General features: G+C 65.7%; 1 protein-coding gene across 2 annotated transcripts in view; it reads right to left on the reverse strand.

Moving 5' to 3' along the window:
* ARHGAP27 (Rho GTPase activating protein 27) overlaps positions 1–13399 on the reverse strand; it is a 59277-nt gene that overhangs the window by 11958 nt on the left and 33920 nt on the right. Inside the window, exons 4-7 of one of the 2 annotated variants that reach the window (XM_075911764.2) lie at positions 4926–5333; positions 4535–4726; positions 3644–3757; positions 1532–1599 (exon numbers count right to left, since the gene is read on the reverse strand). In XM_075911764.2, coding sequence (XP_075767879.2) covers positions 1532–1599; positions 3644–3757; positions 4535–4726; positions 4926–5333 — 782 coding nt within the window. The remainder of the gene's footprint in view (positions 1–1531; positions 1600–3643; positions 3758–4534; positions 4727–4925; positions 5334–13399) is intronic. The other variant, XM_075911765.2, reaches the window with a different exon arrangement.

The raw sequence follows: 13399 nt of genomic DNA on the forward strand, positions 1-13399 counted from the left end.
CTAGCAGGAGACACCCCCCTCCCCCGTGGGGGCCGGGTGCAGAGGAACCCCAGGGCCTAGCAGGAAACCCCCCCCCCCGTGGGGGCCGGGTGCAGAGGAACCCCAGGGCCTAGCAGGAGACACCCCCCCCCCCGTGGGGGCTGGGTGCAGAGGAACCCCAGGGCCTAGCAGGAACCCCCCCCCCGTGGGGGCCGGGTGCAGAGGAACCCCAGGGCCTAGCAGGAACCCCCCCCCCGTGGGGGCTGGGTGCAGAGGAACCCCAGGGCCTAGCAGGAAACCCCCCCCCGTGGGGGCTGGGTGCAGAGGAACCCCAGGGCCTAGCAGGAGACACTCCCCTCCCCCGTGGGGGCCGGGTGCAGAGGAACCCCAGGGCCTAGCAGGAAACCCCCCCCCGTGGGGGCCGGGTGCAGAGGAACCCCAGGGCCTAGCAGGAAACCCCCCCCCCGTGGGGGCCGGGTGCAGAGGAACCCCAGGGCCTAGCAGGAAACCCCCCCCCCCGTGGGGGCCGGGTGCAGAGGAACCCCAGGGCCTAGCAGGAGACACCCCCCCCCCGTGGGGGCTGGGTGCAGAGGAACCCCAGGGCCTAGCAGGAACCCCCCCCCCGTGGGGGCCGGGTGCAGAGGAACCCCAGGGCAGCAGAGCAGGGAGACGCGCTGTTCACCCAGCCCACCACAGGGCCACACGCTCCCCCTCCATCCCGGCTGCCCGAGGCTTCCCCTTTGGAGGCCTGAGCTGCGAATGCCGCCAGGCCTGGCGTAGAACCAGCCCCCGAGCTCTGAGCAGCCACCTGGGGAGTGGGACGCCCCAGGCCCACAGCTCTCCAGCTCCCCCTGGATGGAGCGAGTGGTGGGCCAGAGGGGCTGAGCGAGGCGCAGAGTCCGCCCAGGCAGTCGGAGCGGATCCCGGGGGCTCTGGCGCCCTGGCACAGTGTGCAAGGAGCTGGCCGGCTGCGGCCCAGCTAGTTTGAACTCAAGCCGCTCGGTCCAGGAGCTTCCCCAGGGGAAGGCTAAAGGGGACTTGGTGGCAGGGAAGGGACCAGCCGGGAAATGTTCGAAGCAGCCAATGGCTGGAGGTTTCCGACCAGAGACAAGGTGTAAACGTTTAACGGGGAGGGGAATTAACCAGCGGACCAAGCTACCGAGGGCGTCAGTCAAGGCGCCCTCTAATGGTTTCATTCAGGTGCAGAATAAGTTTTATTCTGTGCACCGAGGCAAGTGTGGATGGGCACCACCAGCAGCAACATGCTGGGGCTGTGGGCGCTCTGCCAATCAGCTGGGCGGCCTTGGATTTCCTCCTGGGTGGCCGCCCAAGCGCTCGGCTTACAGGGCCCTGGAGAATCCCCCCGAATTCCCCAACAGCGCAGCTCTGGGAGTTCCTGTGGGACTGTCTCTGGCCTGGGCTGGCGGGGTCCCGCTGGGGTCCCCTCCGGCCGTGACAGCGAGCTGCCCAGCACCGAGCCAAGCGTCTGCTTCCCAGGCAGGTTGCATGGGGGAGGCCGCCCGGCGCCTCTTGCCAGCTGAGGCTCCCTTACCGCAGTCGCTTCCCCTTGTCAGCCGTCTTTGTCCGGTGCAGAACCCCGGCCTTGTCCAGGCTCTTCAGCTGCAAGACAAAGCCACGCTGGGGCTGAGCTCCGCCTGCGAGCGTCCCCCCAGGGAGACCGGCCGGCTCATCGCCAGCACCACTGCTGGGCCGGCCGCCCGGCCTGCCTGGGCCGTGAGCATCTGCAGCCCCGGGCCAAGGGGCCCTGCAAAAAGATCTTATCGAGGGGCCCGTTAGCTGTGGGAGGCGGTGTCTGCCCTGCCTTCAGCTGCAGAACAGGCTCCCCCCACACCAAACTGGAGCGGCCCCAGGTAAGTGCCCTGCACCCAAGCCCCTGCCACAGCCCTGAGCCCCCTCCCAGACCCTGCACCCCAACCCCCTGCTCTGAGCTCCCTCCTGCACCCCAATCTTCTCACAGAACCCTAGAACTGGAAGGGGCCTCGCAAAGTCAAGTCCAGTCCCCTGCCCTCACGGCAGGACCAAGCACCATCTAGAGATTCTAGACCATCCCAGATAGACGTCTGTCCAACCTGCTCTTCCATATCTCCAGGGACGGGGATTCCACAACCTCCCTCGGCAATTTAGTCCAGTGTTTGACCACCTGACAGGCAGGAACCTTTTCCTAATGTCCAACCTCAACCTCCCTGGCTGCAGTTTAAGCCCATTGCTGCTTGTTCTGTCCTCAGAGGCCCAGGAGAACAATTTTTCTCTCTTCTCCTTGTGACACCCTTTTAGATAGTTGAAAATTGCCATCATGTCCCTGCTCAGTCTGCTCCTTTCCAAACGAAACACCCAATTCTCTCAGCCTTCCCTCATAGCTCATGTTCTCTAGACCTTTCATCATTCTTGTTGCTCTTCTCTGGACCCTCTCCAATTTCTCCACTTCTATCCTGAAATGTGGTGCCCAGAACTGGACACAACACTCCAGCTGAGGCCTAACCAGCACAGAGCAGAGCGGAAGAATGACTCCTCATGTCTTGCTCACAGCACTCCTGTTAATGCAGCCTAGAATCATGTTGGCTTTTTTGCAACAGCGTCACACTGCTGACTCCTATTTCGCTTGTGGTCCACTCTAACCCCTAGATCCCTTTCTGCAGGACGCCTGCCTAGACAGTCGCTTCCCAGGCAAGGTCTACTCTGCAGGTTTTTTTGGAAAAAGATGCGCACATTGGGGTTTGCGGTTTGCGAACCTTTTTCCGATTCTTTTTTTGGAAGAGGCTTTTTCGACATTTGGCCCATCTACACGGGGCCAAACGTGAGGAAAACCTCCTCTTTCGGAAGAGCCCTTCCTCATTAAATGAGGAATGCAGGGATGCCGAAAGAACATGCCTACTTTTTCAGAAACTGTTCCAAAAAAAGCGGATGCGTTCCCTGGACATGGCAGAGGTTTTCCGGAATAGCTCTGGTACTCTGGGAAAACTGCAGTCTAGGCACAGCCCCATTCTGTGTGAGAGATGGGCTGTTCCTTTGCACGTTCCTTATTGAACTTCACCCTGTTTACCTTCGACTGTTTCTCCCGTTTGCCCAGATCAGTTTGAATTTTGACCCATCCTCCAAAGCACTCGCCACCCCCCCGCGTGGTACCGTACGCACACCTAACATGCACCCTCTCTGTGCCAGTGTCTCATGCCAGCCCCAACCCTGGAGCCCTCACCCCCACCTGCACCCACGTCCCGCCTGAGCCTGCGACCCAGACGAGCATCTGGCACTGGGGACACCTGGGTTTTCGGCTGGGCATGTGGATCCCAAGCTCCCCAGGAAAGTAACCGGCCCCGGGAAGCCACGTGCCGCAGCAGCCGCCCCCCAGGCACTAGAGGGGATGCAGAGGGTGTGGGGGGGGTGCGGTCTAAATGAACTGGACCAGTCCCAGAGCAGTTCCTGCCTTCTCTGCTCACACCAAGGAGCCGCTGCGGAGCTCAGGTCTGGGGGTGCCTGCGGGGCCCTCAACGGTCTCGATTCCAGCACCGCTTGGTCCACCAGCCCAGCCCCGCGGGTGCGGCCCCCAGGGACACGGCTGGAGTCGGACCCTGCAGGGGCTCAGGCCTATTCCCAGAAGTGCAGGAGCCATGGCCCAGGGGAGGTCGCCCCCAGCTGTCCCCCTCACCTTCTCCTCTTTCTGGAGCAGGACAGCCGGCAAGCTGCTTTGCCAGCTGGCGAAGGGGCTGCTGTCCTGGCTGGACCCGCTGCTGGTTCGCCGGTGGCTGCCTGGCACAGAGACCTGAAAGCAGCCAGAACGTCTCGCCCGGCCAGCAACGCCTGCTGCGCAGGGACAGCGGGAACTTCCCCCAGCCGACGTGGGGGGGGATGGGGCAGGAGCAGGGACTCGCCCAGCAGGCCGGGCTGCGGGCACCCTGCTAATCAGCTGGGTGGCACCTGACTCTCCCCTGGGTGCCACAAGCACCGAGCGTGCAGGGAACCCGGGTCCTCCGTGCCCTCTGGCACCGCTCTGCAGCCAGGACTGAGCATGGGAGCAGCCTCTGGCCTCGCACGGTCGCTAGTGCGCCAGGGCTCAGAGGCCAGGCCCAGTGCAGCCTGGGCGTGTGATACAAGTACCCTGAGCTTAGCAGGCACTAACACCGGCATCACGGGCCAGCCAAGCCACACGGCCCTTGCTGGGCTGGAGAAGGCAGGTAATTCCCGGAGCAGTGACCAGCTCCTCCGCCAAGTCCATGGAGCGCGGCCGCCTGGCCCTGCCTCAAGGGGCTCCAAGGTGCCTGGCTCAGCAGCTCCACCGCTCCCTGCAGGGGCCTAGCACGGACGGCCTGCCCTGGCGAAAGGAGGCTCGCACCCCCAGGCCGGCGGAGCCCTGGCATGGTGCTCCCGGGGCCAGGGCCCATGGCTGGTGTGTGCACGCCCAGCGCCCGGGCCCACCGCCCCACGGCTCCCCCACGGGGCTCTGGGCTGGGCCGTGCAGGCTGGACGGGGGGCTCAGCACGGTCCCTTCCGGCCGCGCAGCCCACGTGCGCACGCTTGGCGCCAGCCCCCCGGCTCCTACCGTGTCCGAGGCGTAGCGGTCGAGGTAGAAGGCCTGGCCCTCGAGGCTGTTGTGGCTGTACCAGCCCGGCTCGGGGCTCAGGTGGGAGTAGGCGCCATGCTCGTAGGAGCCCACCGGGGAGTAGTCCTCCTCCGGGTAACCGTCCAGCTCCTCGGGGGACAGGTCCGGATAGTCCGTCTCCGGAGTTGGCGGCTGAGGAGACAGGGCAGCTTTGTGCGCGGCACCGGGGCCGGGGGTGCCAGCAAGGTTCTCCTGCACGTGCCTGGTCCCAGTGTGCCCCAGGGCTGTGCTGCCCCGAGACCAGGAATCCGCCCGCCCGCTGCCCCTACCCAGCCCAGCCGGCACCCAGAGCCGCTCGCCCCCCTCCCGGCCAGCCCTTCCCGCTGCTCACCCGCTGGGCCACCGCAGGCTGCATCTCCCAGGCGCTGGGCTCAGCCGGGGGCGGCTCCCACGACGTCTCCCCAGTCACCGAGTTGTAGAAGAACAGCTGCCCGCTGGCCTCATCCACATACTGGCCCCACTCGGCCACCGTGGGGCTGGGCACCGGCGAGGGCGAGGGGCAAGGGGGGGGGGCCGGACTCACTCCATCTTCCGGGTGCTCGAACGGGGAATCCCAGGTGGTCTCGCCGGTGGCTGGGTTGTAGTAGAACAAGTGCCCACTGCCCTCGTCCGTGTGGGTCTCCCAGTCCGCGAGGGCGACGCTGGGGCAGGGCGGGGAAGGGGCGGGGGCTGCTGCTTGCTGCCGCAGCTCCTCTATGTTCACGTACACGGGGGCGGGCGGCGTCTCCTCCTTGCAGGCCTGCGGAGAGAGCAGGGCCACAGCCTGTCAGGTGGCGCCGGGCGGGAGGCCACGTGGGGGGTGCCGGGGAGTGCGCCGGTCGCACCGTGAGAAATGTGCCGGTCACGGTGGGCAGCACGGCCCGCGGAGCCTGGGGCAGGGCCCTGGCTGCCCTCTCGGGCCAGGTTCCCACCCCCGTCTCAGCCGCCGTGGCCCCCGACTCCCGGGCTGAGGAGATGAGAAATGCCAGGCCTGAGGCCGGGGGCGAGACGCTCCCCCCAACAGGGGAGCCAAGATCCCACCTCACTCCAGGGGCTGGCGCGCGCTCACAGCCAAACCCGTCCCGACTCGCGATGGAATCGCCCGCAACTCAGCCTCCCCGGCTGGTAACACGGTGTCTGTGGGGCGCCCCACAGACACCCTCCCGGAACACGGCCCTGTGGGGCGCCCCACACAGACACGCGCGCCCCCAGAACACAGCCCTGTGGGGCGCCCCACAGACACCCTCCCGGAACACAACCCTGTGGGGTGCCCCACACAGACACCTCCCGGAACACAGCCCTGTGGGGCGCCCCACAGACACCCTCCCGGAACACGGCCCTGTGGGGCGCCACACACAGACACCCTCCCGGAACACAGCACTGTGGGGCGCCCCACACAGACACGCGCGCCCCCAGAACACAGCCCTGTGGGGTGCCCCACAGACACCCTCCCGGAACACAACCCTGTGGGGTGCCCCACACAGACACCCTCCCGGAACACGGCCCTGTGGGGCGCCCCACAGACACCCTCCCGGAACACGGCCCTGTGGGGCGCCCCACACAGACACCCTCCCGGAACACAGCCCTGTGGAGCGCCCCACAGACACCCTCCCGGAACACAACTCTGTGGGGCGCCCCACAGACATGTGCGCCCCCAGAACACAGCGCTGTGGGGCGCCCCACAGACACCCTCCCGGAACACGGCCCTGTGGGGCGCCCCGGGTTCCCCTCCCCATCCTCACGGATATGCCAGGCTCCTTCCAGGGGAGCCCCAAGGCCGTAGCTTTGGAGGCGCCCAGCCCAGCCCCTGCCCTCCCACCGGCACTGGCAGCTCTAGGCCACCCTCTGCCAGCGCGGGCAGACGCCTCGTGGGGACAGGGCCTGTCCCATTGCACCCGGGACCCGGCAGCTCCCTGCTGCCTTTGCCACACTCCTGGGCCACCGCCTCCTGCCCCGTGTGCACGCAGCCCCCCGGGCACGGCCACGGCGGGGTGCTCAGAGCCCGGAGGCCCAGGGAGGGGGAGGCGGCGGCCAGCCCCGGCGCCCTTCGCTTTGTCTGCCCGACGGCAATGCTATTTTTGGGGCAAGACATCGGGGGACGAAGCCACAAGGGCTGCGGAGCCCTTCCACGCCCAGAGCGCACGCCGGGCCGGGCCGCAAGGAGCTGCTCTTCCACCGGACGTCCGAAGGCAGCGGCAAGGTAAGGGCGTGTAAAAATAGTGCGCTGCACGGCCCCAGCCCAGCCCCCGCTCCTTGCACCGGCTGGGCTCCTCTGCACGACAGGGAAGCAGCAGCGGCAGGCCGGCCCCGAGAGCTCAGTCAGTTCCCTTCCCCGGCCCCGCCACAGCGGGCGTGACCTTGAGCAAGACACTTAATCTCTCCCCACCCCCGCCTGCAGAAGGGGCGCGTCGCCCGGCCTGGCCTCGCCGTGGGGGCGGGGGCGGGGCGAGGGGCTGCTTTTGCCTTTCTACAGTGTCACCAGGTTGGGTTAAAAGCCCACCCAACCCAAGTGCACTGTTGTAGTCAGCCCAGGGCAGCTCCCGGGGCCACAAAGCAGCCCCTTCTCCAGAGGCCTGGCCTCAATCTCCAGGGCCCAGGGCACTGACCAGGCTTTCGAAACCCCGGCCCGTGGCAGGACATTTGAAATTTCAGCTTCCCGCCAGGAACAGCGCACTCGCTCCTTGCCGCCTGACTGCCCTTCCGGAAGGTCGCCTGCCCTGCACCCGCCCCGCCAAACCCGCCCTGTCCCGTCCCGCCCCACTGGCACCGCTGAACCTGCCCCACCCTGCCCCGCCCCGCCGGCACCGCCAAACCCGCCCTGTCCCGTCCCGCCCCACTGGCACCGCTGAACCTGCCCCACCCCGTCCTGCCCCACTGGCACCGCTGAACCTGCCTCACCCTGCCCCACTGGCACCGCCAAACCCGCCCTGCCCTGCACCCGCCCCGCCGGCACCGCCAAACCCGCCCTGCCCTGCACCCGCCCCGCCGGCACCGCCGAACCCGCCCTGTCCCGCCCCGCCCCACTGGCACCGCCAAACCCACCCTGTCCCGTCCCGCCCCGCCGGCACCGCCAAACCCGCTCTGCCCCGTCCCGCCCCGCCGGCACCGCCAAACCCGCTCTGCCCCGTCCCGCCCCGCCGGCACCGCCAAACCCGCTCTGCCCCGTCCCGCCCCGCCGGCACCGCCAAACCCGCTCTGCCCCGTCCCGCCCCACCGGCACCGCCAAACCCGCCCTGCCCCGCCCCGCCAAACCCGCCCTGTCCCGTCCCGCCCCACTGGCACCGCTGAACCTGCCCCACCCTGCCCCACCCTGCCCCGCCCCGCCCCGCCGGCACCGCCAAACCCGCCCTGTCCCGTCCCGCCGGCACCGCCAAACCCGCTCTGCCCCGTCCTGCCCCACTGGCACCGCTGAACCTGCCCCACCCTGCCCCACCAGCACCGCCAAACCCGCCCTGCCCTGCACCCGCCCCGCCGGCACCGCCAAACCCGCCCTGTCCCGCCCCGCCCCGCCGGCACCGCCAAACCCGCTCTGCCCCGTCCCGCCCCACCGGCACCGCCAAACCCGCCCTGCCCCGCCCCGCCAAACCCGCCCTGTCCCGTCCCGCCCCACTGGCACCGCTGAACCTGCCCCACCCTGCCCCGCCCCGCCGGCACCGCCAAACCCGCCCTGTCCCACCCTGCCCCACTGGCACCGCCAAACCCGCCCCGCCCCATCCCGCCCCACTGGCACCGCCAAACCCGCCCTGTCCCGTCCCGCCCCACTGGCACCGCTGAACCTGCCCCACCGGCACCGCCAAACCCGCCCTGCCCTGCACCCGCCCCGCTGGCACCGCCAAACCCGCCCTGTCCCGTCCCGCCCCACTGGCGCCGCTGAACCTGCCCCACCCTGCCCCGCCGGCGAGCCCACCCCACCAGCGCCACCAAACCCGACGCGCTGGCGCTGCTGAACCTGACCCACCCTGACCCGCCCCGCCAGCACTGCCAAACCTGCCCTGTCCCATCCCGCCCCACTGGCACCGCTGAACCTGCCCCGCCCCACCAGTGCCACCAAACCCGACATGCTGGTGCTGCTGTACCCAACCCACCCTGACCTGCCCCGACCTGCTGGTGCCACCGAACCCGCCCCGCTGAACCTGCCCCCCGCAAAGGGCTGTGTTGCGGGCCTGCTCTCTGTTTTTCCACATGCCATGAACAAGAACTGCTGGGTGCCCGCAGTAGGTTCCCCTGCTCGCAGAAAGGCCTTGATCGCACGGCCACACCAGAGCACTTTCCACAGGGATGGTGGCTCCAGCCAGGCCAGGCCCTCGGAGCTCACCGCTCAAAGAACGAAACGTAGAGTGCGAGAGGAGCGGACGTGATGAACTGCACAGACCAGTCCATCCCGAGAACATCCCTGCAAGACTGAAATCGCAGGGAGCGGGGACCCATGGCAAGGAGCACCAACCGGGTGTGTGTGGGGAAAGGAGTGTGAAAGAGACTGTGTGTGCTCCAGAGACATGCAAGACAGCAAGCGTGTGTGTGAGATACAGGACAGTGCGGGTGTGTGAGATACAGGACAGTGCGGGGTGCATGTGACAGACAGGGCAGTGCATGTTTGTGGGTGTGTGACACGGACAGGGCAGTGTGCGTGTGTGGGTGCATGTGACAGACAGGGCATGTGTGGGTGTGTGTGACACACAGGGCAGTGCGTGTGGGCGGGTGTGCGCATGTGACAGACAGGGGCGAGGCTGCTCAAGCCAGCTGGTGCCCTAGGCAGGGCATCAGTGTGATGCTGCCCCCTCTTGGGGCTGGGTGGGGGCAAAGGCCCCGGAGGCATAGAATCCTAGAGCTGGAAGAGACCGCGGGAGCCCATCAAGTCCAGCCCCCTGCTCTAGGCAGGGCCAATCCCAACTAGATCAACCCGGCCAGGGCTTTGTCAAGCCGAGACTTAAACCCCTCTAGGGATGGAGACTCCACTACTCCCCTAGGTAACCCATTCCAGTGCTTCACCACCCTCCTAGGGAAATAGTTTTTCCTAATATCCAACCTGAACCTCTCCCACCACAACTTGAGCCCATTGCTCCTTGTTCTGCCATCTGTCACTACTGAGAACAGCCTCTCTCCATCCTCCTTGGAACCTCCCTTCAGGAAGTTGCAGGCTGCTCTCAAATCCCCCCGAACTCTTCTCTTCTGCAGACTAAACAGACCCAAGTCCCTCAGCCTCTCCTCATAAGTCATATGCTCCAGACCCCTAATCATTTTGGTTGCCCTCCGCTGGACCCTCTCCAATGCGTCCACACCCTTTTTGTAGTGGGGGGCCCAGAACTGGACACAGTACTCCAGATGTGGCCTCACCAGAGCTGAATAAAGGGGAATAATGACATCTCTGGATCTGCTGGCAATGCTCCTCCTAATGCCCCCTAATATGCCATTAGCCTTCTTGGCTACAAGGGCGCCCTGCTGACTCATCTCCAGCTTCTCATCCACTGTAACCCCCAGGTCCTTTTCTGCAGAACTGCTACTTAGCTGGTTGGTCCCCAGCCTGTAACAATGCTTGGGATTCTTCCGTCCCAAGGGCAGGACTCTACACTTGTCCTTGTTGAACCTCATCAGATTTCTTGTGGCCCAATCCTCCAATTTGTCTAAGTCATTCTGGACCCTATCTCTGCCCTTAAGCGTATCTACCTCTTCCCCCAGCTTAGTGTCATTTGCAAACTCCCTGAGGGTGCAATCCATCCCCTCATCCAGGTCATTCATAAAGATACTGAACAAAACTGGTCCTAGAACCGAACCCTGGGGCACTCCACTAGAAACCGACCGCCATCCTGACATCGAGCCATTGATCACTACCCGCTGGGCCCGGCCTTCTAGCCAGCTTTCTATCCATCTTACCGTCCATTTATCCAATCCACATTCCCTTAACTTGCTGGCAAGAATATTGTAGGAGACCGTGTCAAAAGCCTTGCTAGAGTCAAGGTCTATCACACCCACTGACTTTCCCACGTCCACCGAGCCAGTTACCTCAGCGTAGAAGCATGATGGGGAGCTGGGGGCCCCAGGGCCCCCTTGGCACGACTGGAGCTGGGAGGTGAAGCTGCTTTGCCCCATCCCTTGGCCCAGCCGCTCCCGCAGCAGGGCGGCAGGGCAGCTGGGCCAGGCGGGAGCGGGGCTGCCACCGTGTAGCGCCTCAGGCACCAGTCACTCAGCAAGGGCTGCCCTGGCACCATCCGTCAGGGGCCTCCGCATGTTCCAGCCAGGCTCCCCCAATAACCCTCCCCAGACGTCTCCGCCCACGGCCGCGGCGCCTGAGCACAGAGCCTCCAGCAGAGCCCCCAGAGTCGCTGCCCCGGCGCCGCGGCTCGGCTCGGGTCTGCACGGGATGATTTGGCGCCAAGGAGACGATTCCTCTTTAGGCCTGCTCGCCGCAGTCCGCCGCGGGGTCGCTGGCTATTTATATTTACCAACTCGCCACAGACTTCCTCTTCCTTTCCAAACTCGGTCTGGAGCCCAGCTATCTCCAGACTCCACAGCAGCCTGCACCGCTGCACGGTTCCCACGGCCCGCCGGCCATGCCAAGGCTCGGCTGAGCCCAGCGCGATGCCCCCCCCCGCCCCCAGCCACAGGTGCCCTTCCCTGCGCTCCCGCACCTGGGACGAGCTGAACAGACTCAGGAACCTGCTCCGAGACCTGGGCAGCGCTTTGGGGCCGTGGGCATCCATCCTGCAGCCCCCAGGCCCGGCGAGGCGCGAGCAGGGCGCTTCAGCGGGCAGTGTCGCAGGGCAAAGCCAAGGGAGCTGGCCCGCAGCGACAGGCCAATCAGGAGACAGGGGAGAGACTTCCCCAAACCTGCCCTGATATGGGCCTGAGCCTTTCGTGCGTTTCCTGTTGGGGTTTGTGGGGCGGAAGGGTTGCCGTGGTTACACAAGGTTCAAGTTATGCATAATGAGCTATTTGTTGACATTTGTACGTTTTCTCGCCGCCCGGCCTCTGCCCCCTCCCTTGCGCAGCATCTGGCTGGGCCAAACTGGGGCAGGAACTTGCTGGCCAGCAGGGGAAGGTCTGGGCCTCCGTGGACACGCAGTGCGCATGGAACCAGCAGAGCTGCCAGCCCCTGGCAAGCGCCACAGCCCAGGCTGGGCTGGCTACGGACTTGGCCCTCGTAGGGCGAGCCAGGCCATTTCCCCTCTGCGCATCGCTGCTGGGCGCGGCTGCAGCCCCGGCTGGCCTGGCCTCGTTAACGCTGGGCCTACACTCCATTAGCGATCCCCGGACGGCTCTGCCTCTGGTTTCCACGCCATGCATCTGACACGTGAGGTTTGCCCACGAAAGCGGATGCCCAAATCAGTCTGCTAGCTCTGCAGCGCCTCGTTGTTTGGGCCGATACAGACGCACACACCACTAGGGTTGCCAGGTGTCCGGTTTTCTACTGGACAGTCCGGTAAAAAAATCAGATTCCGGACATGTGCAGTGTGTGCAGTGTCCGGTATGCTGATTTTTCCGGCTGCGCACCGGACGGAAGCCTGGCAGGGGAGCGGCTGGAAGGCGGGGCCATGGTCGGCGCTAGGAGCCTGGGATTCCCAGCTGGGAGGCAGGGCCGCGATCGCCGGTCTGGGCCTGTCCGAAGGCGCAGGGGAGTGGCTGGGAGAGGCAGTACTTCTTACCCTGTGCTCTTTTTTTTTGGTTGACAAAAATTTTTAGCCCGTGTTGGTTTTTTTTTTTGCTTGGCCAAAATACCGCGTCTTGTATTTTTTGGGAGACCATCTGGCAACCCTACACGCCTCCCCTCTGAGCCTTGGACCAGGGCAGATTGAAGGGAAAGAACCAACTTCAAGCTGCCTTCCAAGGCCGCTTTCCTCCAGAGAACCATCCGCCTCCGGAGCCAGAGAACCATCCTCTCTGTTCAGTTCCCACCTCCAAGGGGGCTGGAGCAAACACTAGGACTGAAAAATACCCGAAGGCCGTTGGCTCATCTGCAGGGGAGATGCGGCCGGCTGAGGGCGGCGTTACCCAGCTCCGCATCCAGCCCATAACCCCTGGAGGGAAAGGTGCCACCATGCAGCCGTCAGAGCAGGCAGCAGGCAAGGAAGCAGGGGAGCTGGTCCCTGCATTCTCGCCTGCTGCCTGCCACGGCCAGTGCCTCCGAAAAGGCGCTAGCACAGCTGCAGGTCTGACAGCAGGGCAGTTTTACCAGCCCTCCAGGACTGCCCTGGAGTCTCCAGGAGGAAAGCTTTGCCCCCTTGAAGACGAGCGCCCGGTGATGAGCGAAGCAGGAATACGGCACTCGCCGTCGGCACGCCCGGCCGGGCAGCGAGCGTCAGACCAGAGAGCCGGCCTGCAGGCCGGGCTGTGCGTGCTGGCTTGGTTCTGGGGAGCTGTGGCCCAGCACCGTGTGCAGGGAGCTAGACGGTTACCCCTTCGTGGAGCGGCCCGGGCTGTGTGAGGAACGGGGTGGCGTGCGCTGGCTGTGGCAGTCCCGGTGCCCACGGGGGTGGCAGCTTCTTCCTGGCAGCAGGGCTCCTCCATCACCCGGAACATGGGAGTGGGCACGGGAATCCCCAGGGCCCGGAGCTCCAGCAGTGCTCGCCTCCAGGCCTGGCGACCCGCAGCACCACCCGGCCTGCCGTGCTGCCAGCTGTGCCCGGGTTACAATAGCCCAGCCAGGCGATGGCGCGGAATTAAAGTTTCCATTGGAAACTAAGGGCTTGTCTACTCCGCCACCTCAGGGAGCTGCAACGCTCCCTTTCAGGGCTGCAGTGTGGCCGGAGGGGCTCCGACTTCGGGTGGGTGGGCAATGGGGGTAATAAGCCATGCCCCTGGCCCCACCCCCTGGCTGCAGCACCAGGCATA

This window comes from Pelodiscus sinensis, chromosome 29 (assembly GCF_052426305.1).
Source record: "Pelodiscus sinensis isolate ZL-2025 chromosome 29, ASM5242630v1, whole genome shotgun sequence".
NCBI classification, from domain to species: Eukaryota; Metazoa; Chordata; order Testudines; family Trionychidae; genus Pelodiscus; species Pelodiscus sinensis.